General features: G+C 45.1%; 1 protein-coding gene and 1 long non-coding RNA gene across 14 annotated transcripts in view; one reads left to right on the top strand and one right to left on the bottom strand.

Moving 5' to 3' along the window:
* The window catches only part of LOC106861945 (uncharacterized), a 116,255-nt gene extending 102,292 nt beyond the window's left edge, over window positions 1-13,963 (bottom strand). For 3 of the 13 annotated variants that reach the window (XR_015801347.1, XR_015801346.1, XR_015801335.1), the window contains exons 1-5: window positions 12,339-13,962; window positions 11,508-11,682; window positions 7,456-7,690; window positions 6,983-7,032; window positions 6,518-6,594 (exon numbers count right to left, since the gene is read on the bottom strand). This is a non-coding gene — a long non-coding RNA (uncharacterized LOC106861945). Of the gene's footprint in view, window positions 1-343; window positions 6,291-6,517; window positions 6,595-6,982; window positions 7,033-7,455; window positions 7,691-11,507; window positions 11,683-12,338 lie in introns of those variants that run through there. The other 10 variants (XR_015801348.1, XR_015801334.1, XR_015801351.1 and 7 more) reach the window with 8 other exon arrangements.
* A 1,960-nt stretch (window positions 13,964-15,923) lies between these two features.
* Window positions 15,924-18,590, top strand: FZD8 (frizzled class receptor 8). Its single transcript, XM_014890680.2, has one exon. It carries the CDS (start codon window positions 15,939-15,941, stop codon window positions 17,952-17,954), a length of 2,016 nt encoding a protein of 671 aa, XP_014746166.1. The 5' UTR covers window positions 15,924-15,938; the 3' UTR covers window positions 17,955-18,590.
* Window positions 18,591-22,616: the final 4,026 nt, after the last annotated feature.

Raw genomic sequence — 22,616 nt, forward strand, 5'->3', positions numbered from 1 at the left:
GGAAGAAAGTGTTACGTTGATTTATGCCCTGGTTTACTATTGCTGAAGAGCAAACAGTAGAGCAGAGAGTAGTTCCTGTGACAAAAACATTAGAGTGGCACAAAGTTCTGCATCCTTTAACTACCTGTGACACAAACCCCTACCCTGCCCTTTTTGTCAGTCAAATGAAGTAGAATTTGACTAATATGCAACTTGAATATTGGTCAAAAAATAGATTGGACAAAATAGTCAAATCCCTGTCAATTTTGATCCCTAATGATTCCTTTTATAGCATCTTTACAAAATGCTCTATAAATACCAGCAGTCTTATGTTTCACACATGCCATTGTAAGAGGGAAGCCAGTCACTGGAAATTAAGTGCCTTTATTACATATAGAATGTGTAAGAGTGGAAAGAAGTGAAGAGGAACAGACAGCCCAAAGAAATACAGGATAAGATTAGGAAGAAAGATCTCCCCAAAGAGAAGCATAATTAAACATCCAAACTGCCAATCAACAGTAAATAGCCAATGAGAGAAACATGTATGGAAGAATGCAGAGATGTGTGGGGAATTAAGAAGCTATATTGCACAACTAAGCTTTATACATGGAGAGTTACAAGGTATTTAGGTTACTGAATCTTCCTTAAAAAAAAACTCCCACTCAATTCCACAGGAGATTAGGCACCTTCACATCTCTGATAATTTGGGTTCAAGGGCTGTTCCCAGGAGACACTGGTGTCTGTGCCTCTCATGGCCCTGTCCCACTGTGTTAGGCAACCAGAAGAACATTATGAAGCTCATGATGCACCAGTGACTCGGAACAAAACTCTCACTCTACCATAAATACATTTTATGTCCTACACATAGGACCATTTAATGAGACTCAGTAAAAAGCAGTTGTTTGGGGGAAGTTACAGGCACTTTTTTATTCTAAACTTATGTACAGGTTGAGAAATTTCTTCTGTAAAGCTGCCAGCCCTTCTCCACACACAATTATCATGTACCATTTGTGTTACTGTAGAACCTGTAAGCCCAGGCTATGGATCAGTCCTACACAGACACAAAGGAAAAAAGAACATGTCTACACACCCAATGCAAGTCATGCAACCCAAACAGTATCCATACCATATTTTTTAAAATTTTTATTGCCTTTTATTGCTAACTACTATTATCCATAGTAAAATTATCATAAAAACATTCTTCATATTACATTTGAACAGGTTTAGAAAGGAGAAATACTCATTGAACCACAAGGAGAAATACAGATTATTACAGTATTGCATAAACACTACATAGACAGGAGAAACATCTTATTTGAAAACAGTCGGGGTTTTTTACATAGCTAGATAAAATTTATTCCATGAAAATTACTTACAAAACTGAACATATGGGACCCACTCCAGTAACTACAGTCTTGGAGGGCTTTCTGCTACAAGCACAAGAATATGTTTGAATATCATTTATAACGTGTACTCCCCAGCAATAATTCACTCTTCCACTCAAAAACCTTGGATAAAGATACTTCACTGTTACCACACAGAAAAATCAGAATAACTTCAGAGAGAGCAGCAAAGGAAATTTGCATCTGACACTAATATCTTCATAGGATAAAGTATATTTTAATGAAGATATTGTCAGCAATACATGTGTTTATGCTTCTTTTTTCCCTTCACACTTGGATTTTATTTCATTTATGTCATGATCTACCTTGCAAGTTTAAGAAATGCATCATTTATTCATGACCTCTACTTTCTTTCAGAACCTCTCAGTTATACAGAAGACCAGGTTAAAGAAAAATCAAGTGGTTTGTCTGATAACAGTTAGTGTCAAAATAAACTGTGTATGTTGAATTTCTGTTAACTGAAGTCATAATAAGAAAAAAAAGCAACCCAAAAAACAGTGCTTGCTTTACCTTTTTCCAGAACAAACTCTCATAATTAAACTTTCTACTTTCCCAAGTAGCTGACTATGTATTCCTGCACAGCAGGAGGTTTTCTCCACAGACATATTGACTTGGACAATAAACAAAGCAAAAATCTCTGACTGGAATTTACAGCTAAATTTAACCATGCATATTGTTAATAAAATTTGCATATATGTCTTTCAACATTAAGAAAAAATAAAAGTTGAAATTCAATGAATTTGGGCACTGTACTGCTTTGCAGGGAAAAAAAAAATGAGATTTAAGTTGTAATTTCCATATTTATTGAGGCTGTACGTCAAAAGAAATCTGTGCAAAAAAAAACCCTGGTGCTGCCTTGATGAGATTTGAAAGCTGACAGCATATTAATAGTAAAGGAGCTTCTCCTTAGCAAAGATGGCTTAAACAGTACCTATAAAACACTGATGAAGGGCCACATAATTTTAGAAAACATTTCCAGCATCTCTTATTTCTCTGCCCTTCAACCACAAAACAAGTAAAAGCAGTTAACCCGTTTTGAAGAAGTATTGCCCACCCTTTCCCCTCAGTGTCAACTTTCCCCATGAAACATTAACACATCAGTCAGCTTTGACTTCTTACAATTAAAGGTGGGAAAGGAAACTTTAACTGACACTTTTTCATTGATTTTTTTATCACAACACTGTATCACCACTAGCCCTCCAAAGCCATGAACTATCAGTAGCAAATATTCACCTCCTATTTTTAATTTTTATGTCTCTTTTGACAGCATCCTAGACATTTGGATGTCTTAGGAATTTGATTTAAAGGAATTAAGGTTTCTAGTTCCTTTAAAACTAAGTCACTTTACCTGGATCTGCCTAGCCACAAAAAGTAGACAATGCAATGCAGTTCTGCCAGCATAAAACCTTTCAGATAAGCAAAAATACTTTCCCACTAAAGAGAGAAGATCATAGCCCTTTGAGGTACTTTTCCAGTACAAAAGCTGAATGTATTCCAGGGATTATGTTGTTGGTTGGTTGGTTTGGGTTTGTTTTGTTGGGATTTTTTTCTTTCTTTTTTTAATTGAAACAGTGAATTTTTATCAGTAAAGCTCTCATTAAATTATGAAAAAATGTTCACATTACCACAGCATGTACTTTATGGCTTTTAATACTTGCAGTTGCTCTGGGCAGGACTTCAAGGGCACCTTTAACCTTTGCTCAAGTCTTCAGAGTTTGGCTGCTCCTCAAGGACTCTCACAGAGGAGGAGTGAGAGGGCAAAAGTGAGGAACTTGGTCATCACTTAAGGCATTACCTACAGCTGACTGTGCAAATAAGTGGCCCGGTCATTCTTTTCTCAGGTTTCAGGTGAAACAAACAACCATTAACGCCCCGCTGAGATGCACACATCAGCTCTCACCTCTCAGAGCACTTCCAGCACACACTGCAGGCCTGGGCAGGAGATCTCTGAATCCTGCTCCTGAATTTTTCCTTCAAGTATAGCTCCAACTTTTTTATTTTCTAATCAACAAGCCATACTGTGAGAGAAGTGGACTGCAACAAGCACCTCTAGCACTCAGACTGTGGCTATAAACAGCTTCATGTCATCACCAGGTCTGAGACTGTAAAACAGTGTGGTCCCCTCCAGAGCAGCCTCCTGTGAGATCCACGTGTTGTAACATTACTTCAGGCTTGTTTTGCAAAATGCTGCATCCAGATATGGTGATAGATAGCTGAGGAAGTGCAGGAGAAATTTTATTCTGCAAATGTGCAATAAAAACGAGGTAAATAACCTCAGTGATACAGAGGAAGTCATCAATGTCCTATCTGCATTCTGGTGCAATCATAGGAAACCAAATGGCTACAGGAAGATGTGACTTTCAGTGAGGTTACCACGAGAAGCTGAGAGCTCACTGAGATGTGTTCATGACACTGAGGTCAGCAGAAGTCAAGGATCACAATTCTCCAAATACAAATTGCTGAGCAGGAAACCAAGCCAGCAGTTAAACATCGCAGAATCAGGCACTGAAATTAATGAGTTAAAGATTAATTCACTCACAGACTGTGTGTACATGGTCACCTCATGGGGCCATCACCAGGAAGACAAGAGATCTTCTTAGAAGAACTGGCTCTACCAGAGGCTAATTAACAGATATGCTGACTGTAAATAAAAGCAGGAGGTGGTAAACAGAAAAGAATAGAAAGTTTGATGGGGCTCCCAACAGATGCTGTGTGTCAATAAACGTCAGTTGAAACTTAGATGTTGCTTTTGTGCTCTCTTAAGGAAATCATTATAATCACATTATTCTGTAACACAGTCTAGCCTAATCTCCATGCCTCATACTAGAGAGGATATTTTTGATCAACTAGACATTTGTTAATTACAAAACCATCTTGAAGCTATTTTGTTTTACATACAGAATGAAGCAGCTTATTTAAAAGTGAAAATTATTACAATCACATTTATTACCCACAAAACTAACAATACCCATAAAGTTAACAACTATTTATTATATCCCAAACCAAATTAGTGACTCTTGTAAAAATGTTGTTTCCATCAAAAATGCCAGGTAGATAGCACAAACATGTCTACAAAAGAGATAAGAGACTGATACATACAATGACAATCAGGCTTTTTAAGCATAGAAACACTTTTTAAGTTTATCCTCATAATTTCCTAAACCTCTAGAAGATGTATGCCTTAACTCTGGGTTTTGACATTAGATTCTTTATATATATTTTACCACAGCATTTACCTTCACTCTCTATTTCACAGATTTTCTGCCAATAAAGGATTCTGCATAAGGAAAACAGTTTCAATAGTACTGAACACTTAAAAGATGGTGATATTCATTGTCCATACTCTGCCCCACACCTCCAAAAGTTAACCCCCACTGCAAACCAGATTTTTTGTTTCCTAATCCCCTCTCCCATTTAACGACCTGATATGACAAACCTTTTCTCAAGCAAACAGACATTTTAAAGCAACCAGCATCACTCACAGGAGGACAGACTATTTTGCATGAGAAAGTTTACAGGATGTAATCTCTTTTCCTTGAAGTTAAAGTAATTACTACCTAGAACTGAAATGAAAGAAATTTAATAGTGTCAGTCCAATTACTTGTGAACACATGTTTATTTTGCACCCAATTACTCCCCTCAATTCTTCCAGTTTCAAGAGTGGACAGATTTAGCAACCCTATTCGCTTCTCAGTTCTTGACATTATCATAAAAATTCTGACTAAGGCATACAAATTATGTGAGAGAAGTTGCACTATTCTGCCATTCTTGACACACTTTAGAGACAGGATTACAATATCTTCTTTCACTTCACAGAATTTCTAAATTAATTCTAATAGAATTTACATATTTTCTACTGCTTTTCTGGGAAAGCATGAACATTTTTTCTACTTTTTCCAACTCATGAATTCTAATGCACTAAAATTTCTTCCTTGTAAAATGATTATTTGAAGTAATGCTAATTGACTGTGGAGCACTATGCTTCAGAAAGTATTTAGATACACACATGAGCAGCTGGTACCATATGAGCTGACTGCTATGCTTCAATATTGTGCTTTCCTTTCTCTGTTGTCCTTCCTGCCACACTTTGGGCGGATGAATCTATTTCTCAACAATACTCAAACTATTTCGTTCTTTTAAATGTTGTCTGGCTATTATATTTTCTCTCAAATATTTATTTTAAATAATTCTAAAATAATAAAAGGGAACTTATAGTTCTAACAATGTACTATAATAAAATTGTGCTGACAGAAATCTGAATAAAAAGTCTGCCAGGTCAGGAAAAGAAATAAAAGAGAACTCACCTATTTTGGTCAATATCACACTCTGGTAAATTTAAGCACACAGAAGTAAAATGAAATATATCTATTTTCAGGAAATCATAAAAATTCTGAAGAGTTTATTAAAAATATAGAAAAAAAACCCTGCTGTTTTACTAGGAGTATGCTCCTTTACAGATTTGATCATTAATGCCTGTGAAGACTTAAACAGCATAGTATCACTTAGCAGTCATGAACTAAGTTAAACTGCCATGAAAAGAAAGTTAAGAATATCTGGAAAGATGTTTCTGTGAAGCTGTTATGACACAAAACAAGCAACAAAGAATAACAATCGACTTTTGCTTGAGAAATGCCACGTGTTGCCAGTTGGTGGTAGCTTCTGGCTACAAACTGCATTCTGACACTGAACTAATGACAAGACATAACACATACTGAAACTAATGCAGATCTTACTAACAATTTTCCTCCCTGATTTTTAATACTTGCTTTGTTTTCTCTTCTTGTCATAATACAAGGTCCAGTGAATTTTGCAGGAGTCTCACACTAATGTTCTCCCCACCAACTTTGGAAGAACACACGGAAAGGTTCACAGTTGTATTTGAGACATAGTTGTTGCAAATTCTTACTTCTACAAAAAGGAACAAAGGAGAAATTGAAGTTTCAAAACCTACTTTAAAATTAAAAAAAAAAAAAAAATCAACAGAATGCTTTAGACTCCAGAATCATCATCTATTCAGACAAAATTCTCTATTTTGTGCTCAGATATTTAGTGATTTGATTGCACTTTTCTTGGTGAAAAAAAATTAATTTTTGATAAATTTTGCTGAATTCCAGACGGCCAAAGCCCACACTTACTCGTTTGTCATTGTACTTCTCCTCATCCAAGGATGGCTGTGACCAATTCAGATCAAAGATCCATTTAGCTCAGTATCCTGCTTCCAAAAGCAGTCATAAGCCAGAGGGAAGAGAAGAGAGCATGAGCAAAGAAATCAAATACAGTATTTTCCCAGAATAATTCTCTGGTGCTTCAACTATATTCCACTCAAGAATTCCTGAGACTGATGTGATTTATCTATTAATCCTGCCAAATGAACCTTCTCTTTCACTTATCCAATTATCCCTTAAACTTATATAAACTTGTATCCAGAACATGCCAAAGCAAGGCTACCCTGGGCAAAGAACTAGAACTGTATTGCAGTAATACTGTTTTGTGCACAGTCAGTACACAATACTCACTTTTTTTACTAAAACATAGCCAAAATAAAATTTATAAAAAGCAAGATTGATGCACCCCTTGAAAGAAACTGAGTTTGTACATACCCAAGCGAGTTGAGTCCAGTGGGAATTAGCATTCTGAGCACAGTAAAATGCTGCAATAGCAAGAGTTATAACAAGGTTGAATATAGCTTGAAAAGCAGGCAGATGTCATGAGTGAAAAAACAGACACCCTAACAAAAGCAGCCAAAAAACTCTGTAAGCCTCCCTCAGTCCAACAACCAAATTCTGATCCAAGGAGGTTAAATATAGGGCTGCTTGAAAATTTTCCACTGCATCTATTTTTGATGGGAAATGAGGCTTCCAGCTAAACACTTTCTGGTTGGATTGTTCGGGGGTTTTTGGCATGTCTAAATATGTGCTTCTGCAAGTATACTTTTCTTACCAAAAAGCCAAACTTATCAACAAAAATATTTTGATTGAAACCATAGTATGTTATTAAGAAATGCTAGTGTAGCATTTCATTGTATCTCTAGCTTACCTGCTTTATGTGGCAGATCTCTATCCACTAGACTTACCATTTAAATGAGAATTCAGATGACAGATCACTGTGAGGGATTCCCCACTTTCAGCTCTCCCTTCAAAGAGGAAAGATCATGGCAAAATGTCAAAGGTGGAAGGCAGCCTCAGCCTTGCAGAGCAGGGCCAGCAGGCATCCAGGTCATAATGTCAGAGGAGGACTACAGTAACATTTTTCAAATCCAGAAGTTTTAGCTTCCATCCTCTGAATTCTGTAAAAGCATGTTGTGTTTCCTGGAAAATTAAGACAAAAAAGACACAAAAAATAGCTTTGCATTTTTGTACCAAAAATTCATGCAGGAAACTTCATGGGTCAAGAAAGGGCTCTCTTACTCATTAACCTGCAGATTCAAACCTATCACCTGGACCCATCCACCCACAAATCAGAAAAAAATTAAACAGCAGTAAAATGTTTCAAGCTTTCCATCACAGTTCTGTCAGCAGGACTGTTCAAAAGCCAAGGAGCTAAACTCCTACGAAAATAAACAGAGTTCAATGCATGTGATAACTTGATGTGTGAGCCCTACCTTATAAAAGATCAACCAGCCTACCTTACAAAAGCAAAGGATGAAGGTAAGATTCATACAATGGCTACACTTACTAAGTAGGAAACCGGTAATACAAAAATATTTATAGCAAAATTAGCGAAGTGGAGAGAAAATAAGATACTCCAGTATTCCCTTTCAGGGTTATCTAATTCAGTAAAGTAAACCAGAAGGAATAAATCCAATAAGACTAATACAGTAAAAAGTATCAGCTATACCAACATGGCTATTATAATTCCTTTTCTTGGAACCCCACAATCTCCTGGAAGAACTGAAAGCTTGTCATCCAAAACCAGGCCCTGACTAGAGCAAGACAGAGAAATAATTAATACTACCAGGAAAAACGTTACGACTAAACTTCTAGTATTTCTCTTCCCTCATGGCTGTTTCCTGACATACCATTGCACCCCCTCACCCCAGTGGCGAAATAAATGTATGAAGAAGATAAATAAAAGACAAGAAATCAATGAAGACTACACCTTTTGTAACAGTGTTGTGAACCTGCAGAACAGACAACTGCAGAAAACCTCATGCCCGTGGGGTACTTCTTTCTTTCCTCTCACCATACAAAGAGAGGACTATTCCTGCCATCATTATGCCAATTAAAAATCAAGAAAATTCAAAGGAACTGGCAAAGAAATATCCTTATTTTAGAACTCGGAGTAAAACAAAAGGAAGGACACTTTGCTAGTACAGTGGAATTCCTTCCAACACCTTGCTTTACAATCACACCATTCTTTTACTAAAATAAAAATAGAGAAACTTATTTAGTAGTTTCTGCTGAGACCAGGCACCTGAGAGCTCCCTATAAGCAGTTCCAAACACTGCCTAATGCTGGTTCCTTACAAAGTGTTAACATCTTTGATTGTCTAATGTTATAAAATGAAAAGTGCTAACACAATTTGTCATTCCCGAGGCAAATTTATTCATCAAAATTAGTACAAGCCCAAGCTTGTTATCCTTACTCATATTTGGAATAACCAACTACTGCTGTTCCCAGCAAAACTGATACAGTGAAGAATTAGTCAGGATTTAACTCTAGAGATAAAAAATTGTTTAGAATAAATGAAATACAAAGAATAAATATTCAAAATCAGTGATGAAAGATACATCTCTTATTTCAATTTTATCTCCTGGGCAATAAGTAATTTCAGTAAGAATTTTTCAGTGTGATTTTTATTGTTCAATATTTTAAAAATTACTACTGGGCATCCATCAAAAGTTGGGATTGGAAACAGTGAAACTTTAAAAATGTCTACTTCAAACATATGCAAAATATAATTCCCTCAACTTATAATTTCACTGACCTCCAAGCTGCAAAAAGTAGCATCAGAATTTATGACCAACTTCATATTGTTCAAGGATTTAATTACATGTTTCTTTTCAAATCAGTTATACAGAGTTTTGCTTTCTTATATCTGTATTAGCCTTATCCACGCCCTTCAAAATAAAACGTCATTTTTTCATCAGTTCATTTCTTACTCATAAGCACATCACCTCTTTTAGTTTCTCATTTAATTTGCAGCATGTGAGAGGGCATATGTGAAAGCTGATGTCTCCATGTAAGTTATGCAGAAGCTCTTAGCTCAAAGTGGACTACACTGCTAAATCTTGTCTCTGCATCAACCTTTTTCCACCAGGCTGTGTGAGCTGGCACAGAGCTGCACACAGGCTGGGCTGGATTTCTTGCCAGGAGTCCCACAGTTGTGTGAGTGTGGCAACTGAGCCATCCCAACTCTGACTTACCCTACATGAGAGACAGTCCTGCACTCCCCACCTCCTCTGTTGTGGCTCTTCCCTTCACCCTGTCTGTTTCAATACTCAGGATTGGTTAGAGTTAAACGTGCTATTCACCCTTCTGCTATCACCCAAACGTGGATTAAGTAACAAAGTCAGGAGGTCAAGTTAATGGATGGAATCCCCTTAATTCCTCCAAAACCTATGACATCAAAGTCCAGATACCTGCATGTCACACCATCTTAAAGCCAGGTGGGAGCTGTAGTTTGGAAGCTGCCCATCCCAGATGGCCACATCCCAGACAGGTAAGGCAGGGATTTTTGCAGGGGTTTACACCCAAGTTGTTAAAACTGAGATCTCCAAAACTGAAGACTGACCTAATGGACTTCCTATGCTGGGAGTAGTGATGGTGAATGTGCCCTTCAAGCATATATGAGCATTAATTACATTTTGATAGAGCATGGAGACAAAATCACAAACATGACTGCAGGACTCACTGGTGTGCCAGAGGCCTCCTGCACAAGCTTTCACTTTGAGAAGAGTGCAGCATGTTTATAATCAGAGTGGTGCACGTTTATACTCTCACATTAACCCCCAGAAGCCAAACTTCTCCTTGCCTTGTCCTGAATCCACATAACCTTCCTGAGATCCAGGAGTGCATTTACATATTAATGTTCTAGTAGTGGCCCAAAAGTAAATTCATGGTTACCTGGGTAATCAGAGGAAGAGAACACTCCTCACTCTGTCCATACATACCTTACATACATTATGGTTAGCCATTCAACTGTATGAAGTTTGTGTTATTCTCCAAATACAGTGACAATGGATCAACAGACTAACTTAATTCAGCACAATTTGTCTTCAAAAGTCACATGATTTATCACGTGTGAAGCATCACACCATGTGTACAGGTGGTTTATAAATGCAGCTTCCTAACTAATGGTGGGATATGAAAATAGTAATATTTTGGAAAAAGCCCTCAAGAACACTTAATTTCCTTCACAGTCTTTGTAATCTGTATTTTCTTGCATTCTTTCCTCCTACATTGCTTCACTAATGAGAAATGAAGCAATATACAATTACACTGAGAGAGGCAATACTTTGCAGCCTGATCACCAACTGCACAGTGTGGGAGAACAGGGCCCTTCACCTAAAGTCCTTCAACAGGAGCTCATCCTATATTGCCCTCATGCTAAACTGCTGTTCCCACTGACTCCCTTACACTCATTCTGCTGCTCATATTTCTTCTCTAGTGAAGCCCATGCACTCAAAGCAGCCTCAGGAAGAAATCTAACCATGGTCTGCTCCCATATTCAGCAGAAAATCCTCCAGCCACATTCAGGGCCACAGCTTGCAGCTTCACTGTCAGAGCAACACTCAGAACCCAGCACTGATCAATCCCTTTGTGATCATGCTTTATGACAAAGGAACAGCAAAGTACACTTCCAGAAGTTTCTCCTCCTCCCCTGTCACCTGCTCACTGCACTCCAGGAATAGCTATTGCAGCACATTGTACTCAGCCTATTTTCTTGTTGCCTGAAGTCTCTTTCGTATCTCGTTGCTATTGAACAACAGTAGCATCATGGTATTGTGCCCATCCCAGATCAGATCTGACATGCCTGAAAAAATGTAAGCAGAACATTGTTCTTGCCTACAAAAAGTTCTCATGAATCACAATAAAGTACAGGCTGACTCAGAAGATGCATGAATGACATTTATTTTTTATTTTTGTAAAAGGAAAAATATCAAACTGTAAGAGAGATACGCACACTGTATTCTCCTCTCCCTATTTCTCTTCAGGTTTCACAGCACTGGATTTTTGCTCACAATTTGCGCTTTTCAAATTCGCAGAAGTACAAATCAGTCAATTCTGTCCCATACTTGGATGTGACATCATGTTGCTCAGTTCTGGACCACATGTGGCATGTGAGAAACAAGGATAAACTGGGGTGAAAAAAAAAAACAAAACAATTTCCCTTACATTTAATTGGAACTTTTTAGGGGAAAGCTGAACATAGTTAGATGCAACAACTCTACCTCACTGTGTTTACTAAATGGCCTGTAAAAATACTCTTTCTTCCTGCTTCTATTTATCCTGTCCTCAAAAAGTTCCACAGTTTCTAGTTTCATGGTGTTGTTCAATGTATTGTCCATGCAAAATCCCCTATGTCTTGCAGCTAACCAGCATTCGCTTAGACAGTCTCTGCACAAAGCTCTGTGGCCTGTGATAGGAAGGAGATCAGCCTAGCCAGCCCTTCTGGGTTTAATCCATGAAATTACTGCCTTCAGTCAAGGCTTCATTCTAACAAGATTATTTGAACAATTTCCATGGACCAAGTTCTTCTTTTCAAACACTTTTATAAAAGCACCATTCAGTGACCTATCCAATGCAGACAATGCCACACTAAAATTTACTGGAAAACATTCAGTGGGAATTAAAAAGCAAACTTTTTCAATCTTATAAACTAAACATCTATATTTTTCCATAAACAAAATAGCATGTTAAATCCAAGATTTCATGTGGCATTTTTATTTCCAGTTAAAAAAAAAAAAAGCAAATTTACTTATTTTGAACTAAAATACCTTGTAGTTGCCATTACCTGGTTTGGTGGGATTCCAAATGCAAAGCCTCAGATGCACACAAGAATTAAGCTTATGTTAGAGGGGCCAGTGCCAAACCTAGTTGTTTGAATAAAAAAGGAGTGAGTATCTGTGGCAACAAAGATCTGTAGTGACAAAGACTACTCACAAGGTGACTAGATTTGACAACAAATCAAATCTGTAACTTTGTCAAAAGTTATAATATCTGTAACAATCTTGCCAGCTCTGTATTTCTACATGATTTGATGACTGGACATCTGTTTTGAAATCCCAGGGGGAAAAAAGGGCTCTAAAGTGTTCTACATTGCTATAGTAAAGTTCAGCTTTTCAGAAAAAGCAGCTGCCGAATTTTCTGGAATAAACACACAAACCATTTAAAAGACTTGACCCTTGATTCCTTCATCACAGGACTTCTAGGGACTTCAGGGAAGTCTCCAAGTCTGAGGAACACACAATGGGCTCTGATTCCACAGTCTTGAGCTAACCAGGCTGCTTTTCAGTCACATAAAGCAAAGCAGCCTCCTCACAGCTGTGCTACTTTATATACCTGAAAGAAAATTTTAAAAATTATCATGGTCTTACAACGGAATTTGGATAGGCAGTCATTACTAAATTGCCATAAAGTTCTATATTACCAATTCTGTCATTACTGAACAGCTTCAAGACACACAGTATCTTTGTGCTGCATCTCTTTTTCTCGCTGTAAGAAAACAAGAGCATATGAATGACAGCAAAAATGAAGCCAAATGTACTGTTGAGAAACTTGGTTTTCTCTTATTTCTAGGAGAGTTATAGTGTAATTCTAAACTTCAGCCTTCAGCATGTCTCCTGAGCTTCCTCGCTGAAATATAGCAGTGGAAATTTTACAGCATCTGTGTTGCTTTTGGAAGCCATCACCTCACATCTGCTGTCTCTGTAGTGTAGAGTTTAAGTTCAGCATAAAAAGGTACTTTGTAACAGGCAAGAGGAATCCTGACAGAGCGATAATTTACAGATTCGCCCGGCTCCCCTGACTAGACTCACTCAGTTTTACATTCTGTAGAGATTTTTAAATAAGGTGTGCTTCAAGCAGCCACCAGCAAAAGAGTCACTTCTTAAAATAGAGCGTCGCATCCAGGACTGGAGACTTTTTAAGCCTCTATCAGTCACTGAGTCCTGCGCCAGACGTTTTCTTCACCGGGCATTGTTCGATCTCGTAACACTTTTCACAACGGTGAAAATTAGCGCTTAAATAACCACCTGCTACTTTTGGAAAAGTTCTGATTTTGGTCAGAAACAGCACCGCGCGTGTAATAGCGGGGCCGATTCCACAGCCCGAGCACGCGGAGGAGCGCGGCCACGGCCCCCGAGAGCTTCCCAGTCCCGAGCGACCCGGGCTGGGCGCCGGGGTCGGGAGCGGCGCTCGGTCAATTGCAAATCAAGTGTGATTACACAGCGGGCGAGTTTATCGCCCCATCATCGCTCATTTCCTCCTAACGGGGTAATCCGCGCGTTCGCTCACGCGGCGACAGCCCCGGCGACAGGAGCCTGTTGGCTCAGCCAACAACCCGGGGATTGTTCCTTGTTTGGCCTCACGCGTTCCATTTCCTCCTCGGGCGCCCCGCACCGCCCCCTGGGGCGGGCTCGCTCTCCCCCGGCCCCGCTTCTCTCCGTGCGACTCCCCGCGAATCACACGATTCCCGCCGCCGGCAGACGGGCCCCGCCGCGTTCCCGCGGTTCCAGTCATTAGGGCCGCAGCGGGAGCGCCGCGCGAGCGCCAGGCGCAGCAGCGCCTCAATTAACAAACAAACGCGGCGTCCCGGGAGCGCGACAACCCCCCGGGACGGGACGGCCCCGCCGCGCTCGCAGCCCGCGCCCGCCGCCGCCGCTCCCCTTAAGGTGGTCTGGCTACGGCGGGGCCGCCGGAACTCCCGCCCGCCCCCTCCCCGCCGCGGGCGGAGAAAAGCGGCGACTCCTCTCGCGGCCGCCCCGCGTCTCCCGGGAGGCGAAGGCGCGGGGGGGCCCGCGGGGCGGTGGCGGCCGAGCGGGCATGCAGCCGCAGATGGCTCCTCTGCCGGCCCGGGCGGGACACGCCGCTCTGGGCGGCTGCAGGCGGCTCCTTGGCGAGTCACCGCCGCGGCGCCGGGCTGGCGCGGGCACTCGGGAGCCGCGGCCGTGCCAGGACCGGCCTCCCGGTGCTGCCCTGGGCTGCGGGTCAGTGGCCGCCGGCGGCCGCGGTGCGGGCGGTGTGCGCGGAGCCGAGCATCCACCTGCCGTCCCACCGGGAGCTGCCGGTACCGGCCGGGGTGCACACACGGCACTGCCTGAGCCCCGGCTAGCACCGGGACCTGCGGCTGTCCGCGCCCCGGGGGTCCCCGTGTCACATCGCGGGCAGAGCATCCAGCGCTTGCACCGTGCGTTGTCCGGAGCTCCGCGCTGGGGCCGGGGCGCGGATAGCCAGGGCGGGGTATCGGCTGTGGTGCTGCCAGGACCCCCTGCTTGGCCGCGCTCCCAGCCCCGTCACCAACACGTGCAGGACGGCGGGGATGGGGCAGCGCGCACACCGGCCCGGGCGGCGAATCCCCCGGGCAGCAGCGAGGTGATAGGAAACCCCTTCCGAGACAGCTACTTAAACTGCTGCTGCGGTGACTGCCACTTGGCCGGGAGCCCTTGCAGGGGGACAGAGGTGCCCTGCGCAGCCCGGGCCGGTGCCTGGCTGCCACAGCCCGCGCACCGCGGAGCGGAACCGCGCGTCTCGGCAGGGGCCGAACAAACACCGCCACGTCCCCGCAGCACCCGCCACCGCCACAGTCCGGCACGGCTCCACCTTAAGGAGCCCCGGGGCCCGCCCCCCGCGTCCCGCCCGAGCGCGGCTGATAGGCGGACGGGGCGGCGGGGGCGGGGCCTGGCGGCTCTCGCTATAAATATTCATGAGAGCGCGGCGGCCGGAGCGCCGCTGCCGGGGCCGGAGAGCGAGAAGTTGGCGGAGGCGCTGCCGCGCTCGACCCGCAGCTCAGGTGGCGCGATCGCGGCCGGGGTGCCCGGCAGTCGGAGAGGAGACCCAGCGCAGGGCGAGGACCGGCCGGCTGGCGGTCACCCGCGGAGCCGTGCACTCGGACGGGCGGCAGAAGGAGCCGCTCCGGCTGCCCCAGCTCCGGCCCCGCCGCTGCCCGCCCGCTTGGGGCGGTGGGAGACCGGCACCGCCTGGTCCCCGGGACGCCTCAGCCTTCTTCACCGCGCCGCCCGGGGGCTGACGGCGAAACTTCTCTGCCACCACCGCCCCGTGCCCGGCCGGCGCTGGAGCAGCGACGAGAGGAGCTGCGCCTCCCCCTGCAAAACCGACCCCGAGGGGAGCGATGCGACGGCGGCTGAGGGGCCTCCTGTGAGCCGACCCCCATCCTCCCTCCGGCGCCGAGTGGGGGCTCCCCCTCACCGGGTGCCCGCGGACGACGGAGTCCGGCGGGGGCTGCGAGACCTCTCACCTGCGACCGGCACGGAGGGGGCCGCCCTCCGCCCCCCCGGGGGTAGCCGGGGCGGGGGGCTGCTGTGGCGCCGCGCTCCCCGTGGCTGCTGAGCGGGACGGGAGAGGAGCCGGGGCCGCCGCCCGCGCGCCGCCGAGCATGGAGTGGAGTTACCTGTTGGAAATCACCTCGCTGCTCGCCGCCCTGTCCCTGCTGCAGCGCGCCGGCTGCGCCGCCGCCTCGGCCGCCGCCGCCGCGTCCTCGTCCTCCTCCTCGGCAAAGGAGCTGTCGTGCCAGGAGATCACCGTGCCCCTCTGCAAGGGCATCGGCTACAACTACACCTACATGCCCAACCAGTTCAACCACGACACGCAGGACGAGGCCGGGCTGGAGGTGCACCAGTTCTGGCCGCTGGTGGAGATCCAGTGCTCCAGCGACCTGCGCTTCTTCCTCTGCAGCATGTACACCCCCATCTGCCTGGAGGACTACAAGAAGCCGCTGCCGCCCTGCCGCAGCGTCTGCGAGCGGGCCAAGGCCGGCTGCGCCCCGCTCATGCGCCAGTACGGCTTCGCCTGGCCCGACAGGATGCGCTGCGACCGCCTCCCCGAGCAGGGCAGCCCGGACACGCTCTGCATGGACTACAACCGCACGGACCTCACCACGGCCGCGCCGCCGCCCGCCAAGCCCCCGCTCCGCGGCTCCAAGCCCGGCACCCCCGCCAAGGCGCCCCCCGCCGCCGCCGCCCCGCCGGCCGAGGCCCCGCGCAAGCCGCGGCCGCCGCCGCCCTGCGAGCCGGGCTGCCAGTGCCGGGCGCCCATGGTGTCGGTGTCCAGCGAGCGGCACCCGCTCTACAACCGCGTCAAGACGGGGCAGATCGCCAACTGCGCCCTGCCCTGCCACAACCCCTACTTCAGCCCCGACGAGCGCGCCTTCACCGCCTTCTGGATCGGGCTCTGGTCCGTGCTCTGCTTCCTCTCCACCTTCGCCACCGTCTCCACCTTCCTCATCGACATGGAGCGCTTCAAGTACCCCGAGCGCCCCATCATCTTCCTGGCCGCCTGCTACCTCTTCGTGTCCCTCGGCTACCTGGTGCGGCTGGTGGCGGGGCACGAGAAGGTGGCGTGCAGCGGCGGGGCGGGCGCGGGCGGCGCGGGGGCCGGGGCGGCGGGGGCCGGCGGCGGCGCGGCGGCGGGGGCGGCGGCGGCGGGGGGGCGCGGCGCGGCGGGCGGTGCGGCCGAGCTGCAGCCGGAGCTGGCGGTGGCCGAGCACGTGCGGTACGAGAGCACCGGCCCGGCGCTGTGCACCGTGGTCTTCCTGCTCGTCTACTTCTTCGGCATGGCCAGCTCCATCTGGTGGGTCATCCTCTCCCTCACCTGGTTCCTGGCTGCGGGCATGAAGTGGGGCAACGAAGCCATCGCCGGCTACGCGCAGTATTTCCACCTGGCCGCCTGGCTGCTCCCCAGCGTTAAGTCTATCGCTGTGCTGGCACTCAGTTCTGTGGACGGGGACCCCGTGGCTGGCATCTGCTACGTGGGCAACCAGAGCCTGGAGAACTTACGGGGCTTCGTGCTGGCACCGCTGCTCATCTACTTGGCCATCGGCTCCATGTTCCTGCTCGCTGGATTCGTCTCGCTCTTCCGTATCCGCAGCGTCATCAAGCAGCAGGGTGGCCCCACCAAGACCCACAAGCTGGAGAAGCTGATGATCCGCCTGGGACTCTTCACTGTGCTCTACACTGTGCCAGCTGCCAGCGTGGTTGCCTGCCTCTTCTACGAGCAGCACAACCGGCCCCGCTGGGAGGCCACGCACAACTGCCCCTGCCTGCGTGACCAGCAGCCCGACCAGGCCCGCCGCCCGGACTACGCCGTCTTCATGCTCAAGTACTTCATGTGCCTGGTGGTGGGCATCACCTCTGGTGTCTGGGTCTGGTCTGGCAAGACCCTCGAATCCTGGAGGGCCCTCTGCACTCGCTGCTGCTGGGCCAGCAAAGGTGCTGCCGTGGCTGGGAGCGCAGGGGCAGGAGCAGGTGGACAGGCAGTAATCACCACGGCAGGAGGACTTGGGGCCGGAGGTGGTGGCTCACTCTACAGCGATGTCAGCACCGGCCTGACGTGGAGATCAGGCACTGCCAGCTCTGTCTCCTATCCCAAGCAGATGCCCCTGTCTCAAGTGTGAGGAGGGGGAAAGAGGCCAAAGGTTAGGGAATGAGGGACACTGGCCTGCCTAAAATACCCCCTCACTGTTTGGTGCCATTAATGAACCCCTAATGGTCCTTATTAGCCACAGCTTGTATAGAACAATGCAGCTGGCAGAGGCCCCAGGCTCCAACCCCCTCCTCCTTCCCCTCCATTCATATGCAGGGAGCATGTACTTCAAGGAGCCAGCTTATTATTTTGCTGGCAGAGGAGGGTAGAGGCTCACCCGTGTCTTGCAGAGGGCAAGGCACAGCGGCTTCTGAGTCACTCTGGACTAACAGCAGCTCTTTACTCATGGGAGGGAGGGTCTTCCTCCCCCCATCCTGAGTTCTGCTGGGGACTGCAGGTTTTTGGGATGTGGATGACCAGGCAAATGCCTTACAATATTGACTGAATCAAAACATGTCTTAATTATACACCCCAGCTAAATACGGGTTTCCTACATTAAAAGGATGTATTTATATAATTATTTGTTACCTTGTACAGATGTGTAAAATATGTATATATCCAAAGCTATACAGTCTGTAAATTTTTTTGTAAAAAAGTTTAGAGGCTACCCCTGTAAGAGCAAATATGAGTATTCTATTTTGTCAATAAAATGACTTTTGATAAATGACTTTTTCAAGCTTTTCCGCTACTCCCGCCGTGGTTATTCCAGCTGCTGTGTCTTTAGGTAGTTCCATAAACTATGAACTACATTCATGCTCCAGTCATTACCTGTTAAAGAAGTGAGATATGTAGACGCAAGAAAACAAGTCATTCAACAAGTTGTGCTGAAAAAGTGTTTGCCAAAACTGGGAGGTGCCTTACCATACTTCTTTCCTTTTTTGAAGGATGATGGTGTATTTAGACTGAGTTTTTACAAAAGAGTCATCTCCCATGGTATGTTAAGTATTCTTTTAAAACGGGTGTTATTTTAGGAATGTGCACACCCGCCTCTCATATCTGTTGTCTACACTTCTGTAAGCACCTGCCTTTCCTGGGATGCATACTGAAGTGTAAAAGGTTAATGTTTTAAATTCATAGATCATGTACTATGGTGGAACACTGAGTTGAGATTTGTTAGATCAATCTCTTCTTAACAGATTAAACTAACATCTTAACTTTTGTATATCAAATATGGTCCTTTTTCAAGAGAAAAGGTATTGTTCTTCTGTCAGGAGTAAGCTAATTTATTTGAGCAGAAGGCTGTTGAATTAACAGAAGAATGCTTTGGCAATTGTTGAACTTTTTACCTGTCTGCCCAGTGGCTCAGAACATCATTCCTTTAAGAGGAGCTAAATGAATAGGGTTAATCTGTAGGGAACTTGGTTTCTTTTGAGTTTGGGAAAACTTTGATCTTTTCTCTTCACCAAACGTGATGTATAGTCTGAAGTTTCTTTCCCTGCTGCCTGGTTCCTCTTGTTGCAGACCAATTGGCCACCATGGAGCCTTAAAGTTCTTCAATTAAAGGGACATGGGACTTTTTTTTTTTTATTTTAAGAGGAAGACTTGTAACAGTTAGTGAACACCAGAGGGAAAAGGGAGAACAGCCTTTTAAACAGCTTTTCCCTGCATTGTTAGCCAGACTGCAGGCAGCAAGGCATGGCTTGGAGCATTATAGAAAAGAGCTATGAATGCCCTACAGGTGGTCTGCTCACATAATCTCCCCAATTTAAAACATTTTCCTTTACAGGACAATTGCATTACAAAACTCCCTTCTCTTTTGGTCCTAATTGAACCAAAGAACAACTACAAGATTTTCTTAAATACTAAGTGTCCAAAAAAAAATTAAAATCTATTAACTAACATTCTAATCTGTTTTCTAAAATGGGACCACTCAGAATACCAGGAGTAAAAACTGCATTAGACATTACTCCAGATATTTTTACATCTTCTACTTATATTCTGTCAAATTAGCAATCATTTAAAAGCAATTGGTTAGGTTGTGTGCTAGCAGTGAAAAGATAGCCCCAGGTCTCTTATTAACCTGCCAATCATGATAAGAGATGGGCAGCTACCCTACTAATGACACAGATATCAGTCATGGTTTGTGGGAAAAACCTTGTTTCATTGAGCACTGACTTCATTATTGGTGTCCCTTTCAAAGATCTCCTAACTTAATAGATCCCACTTCTACAAAGTTGCCAGGAACATGAAAAGGAGTAATTTTAAATGCTCTTAACTCCTTGAGGGAAAAATAATTTTAATTTCTTAAATGCAAAGGAAATTCCACTGGGAGTTACGCATGGTACCTGTTCATGCACCAACTGACCAGCATCAGAATGTTGACATAGCTGTAAGTTGAAAAGGCTATACCATTTTTCTGTATTGCTGAAAACATTTTTTTTTGAGGTTGTTGAAACATTCAAATCAACTTGGGACTTTTCCCTGCTGTCAAGTCTTCCTGCTGGGGAAGACCCACATAGCACAATCAGTTCTGCAGTTAAAAATCTTGAGTTCCTTCCCCCACCAGGTTCTAGCAAGGAAGGCAAAGGAGAGGTAAAGTCACAACTCCTCTCTGAGAATTTGTTTAGATAGGTCTCTCACAGGCTGATGGTGCAGATTGCTAGCACTGAGATAAAAGCATTTTTAGTAAAAGAAAGAAGTAGCCCTATGGCTTAACGTATTCCAGAATGAGCCAAGAGGGGCTACAGGTGAACTAAAAAAAGGAGTCTCAGAGCTAGCCAGGTAAGCAAGATGCTTGGTTTGGAAGTGACTGAGTAATAATGCAAAAGTTAAACAAATGAAAATGAGGCAAAATTAAAATCACTAGAAACACAAACCTGGGGAAATTGAGCTAAAGAAGCTGACTTAGAAGTGGAGATCTTTGTGAATCAGCATAAAATTTGTAGATGATAGGGTGAAACAAGCAGAAACACCAACAGCAAGGCATTTAGGTATGCGAAAAATAAAAATCCACAGCTACAATGAACTTCAATGAACTTATTAAGATGCCCTTTATCAAATTTTAAGGTTAAATTTGCTATGGAGATCCAGAAAGTATTGGTGAATTGATAGAAATGGCATGTTAAATTTCAAGATCTGATTATAAACTGCCTTCTCTGTAAATTTGCTAGAGAGGGACTGAAAGTAGTCCAAGGAGACCCATGGTCCAAGCCCTGCAGGAGTGCCATCAGCATCCCTGCTGGCATAGGCTCATCCATGGGCAGGGACAGCACCCACACACACGGGCTCCAGAGAGCTAAGTTTTACTGTCACTGATGTGGCAAATAGCACAACTTGTATGGCAGAATTTGGGGGGCTGGATTAAGGCAACTGAGAGCCTCCCACAGAAAGGCCAAACTGCTCTGTTCAGGTGAGTGACCAGGTTAGCAGAAAAACATGGTTTGGGATTTTTTTTCTTCTCTAATAAGCAAGATACCTTTAGAGAGCTTTTTATTTTTTTTTTTTCACTCTCCTCTTTTTTTCCCCAGGACCCCTCCTTGCTTTACATGCTCTTGCAGATATTTTTTCTCCTGCTGCAAAAACTGAAAACCCCTGCAGCTTCCCAGAGAGCTGGTCTAGCTTCTGGTGGGCCTCTTCAAAAGAGGCAGAGCAGTGCAGATGTGCTACAGAGCCTCAGCAGGGACACCTCACATCCCCTGGGCCCTGCTGCTCAGTCCTTGGGAGCTAGCTGGAAGTGTGCTCCAAAGTTTTCCCTGTGCAAGAGAAGCTTCCCTGAAGCTTTGATAATCAATCATTTGGTTGGGAAGGGGCTTTGAGAACAGGAGGAATTAGGAATTTCTCATATATTGTAATAATATGAATGTGGCCAGGCTTTCTGGGAAGGCACACAAGGAGTTTTTCTCCTTTCTTACACAATATTTAAAGTATTGGGGTGCTAATCCCAATAGTTTAATAGTTAAATAGTTCTTCGAATCTCCTAAACGCTGTCTCTGATGGGGTAGAAAAGCTGGAGGCAGGGGGGCCTCACACACTACCCACAGTGTTCTTCACCCCAGCTTCAGAGCCTCGGCTTTCTCCAGGTTCTCTCAGGAGGACACCTGAAAGTGGCTTGTAGAAGAAAGCAGTAACAGTTTTTCACAAGAGGAAACCAGTGCTGGGAGACAAGGCAGAATGCCCAAATTTTAAAAGGAATCACTAGCTGAGAAGGAAAGACCTTGGGAGAATCTTTGAAATATGATAATTCAATATAAGACCACTTCTTGATCCCAGTGACTGTGCTCAACACACGTCACCAGCACTACATGCAGTGCAAAAGCCAAACCTAGCCTGCACAGCAAGGTAACCCTCTTAACCAATAAAAACATGACATTATACACTGGACAGACAGGCCACCAAATGAGAGGGAAGAAAGAACAAACAATAATGAACACTGAAAAATGACAAAAGATGCTCCTGGAGTGAAAACTCTCCTGCAGACAAGACCATGCTGGAGGAAAGCTCAGTGTGGACCAGTCAAACCAGCTTGTGGAATCACAGCCAGTCTCCAAAGTGCTTGTTACAACCTGCCTGAAGCATGCCCTGCTCCTGCACCCCATTCCAGAGCCACACAGCCTGTGTTTCTCCAGGCACACACTTCCACTCCCACACACCATGGTCGATGCAGCTTCTGGCCCAACAAGGAAGTGAGTGAAGAACAATCTCTCTCCATTACCCAGCATGGCCATGTTCCTTCTCTTTTTGTCCTGCATACCAA

This window comes from Sturnus vulgaris, chromosome 1 (genome assembly GCF_052056855.1).
Source record: "Sturnus vulgaris isolate bStuVul1 chromosome 1, bStuVul1.hap1, whole genome shotgun sequence".
NCBI lineage: Eukaryota > Metazoa > Chordata > Aves > Passeriformes > Sturnidae > Sturnus > Sturnus vulgaris.

Excerpts from the sequence above, each read along its gene's own strand:
- FZD8 (XM_014890680.2), top strand. The coding sequence starts at position 15,939 with ATGGAGTGGAGTTACCTGTTGGAAATCACCTCGCTGCTCGCCGCCCTG.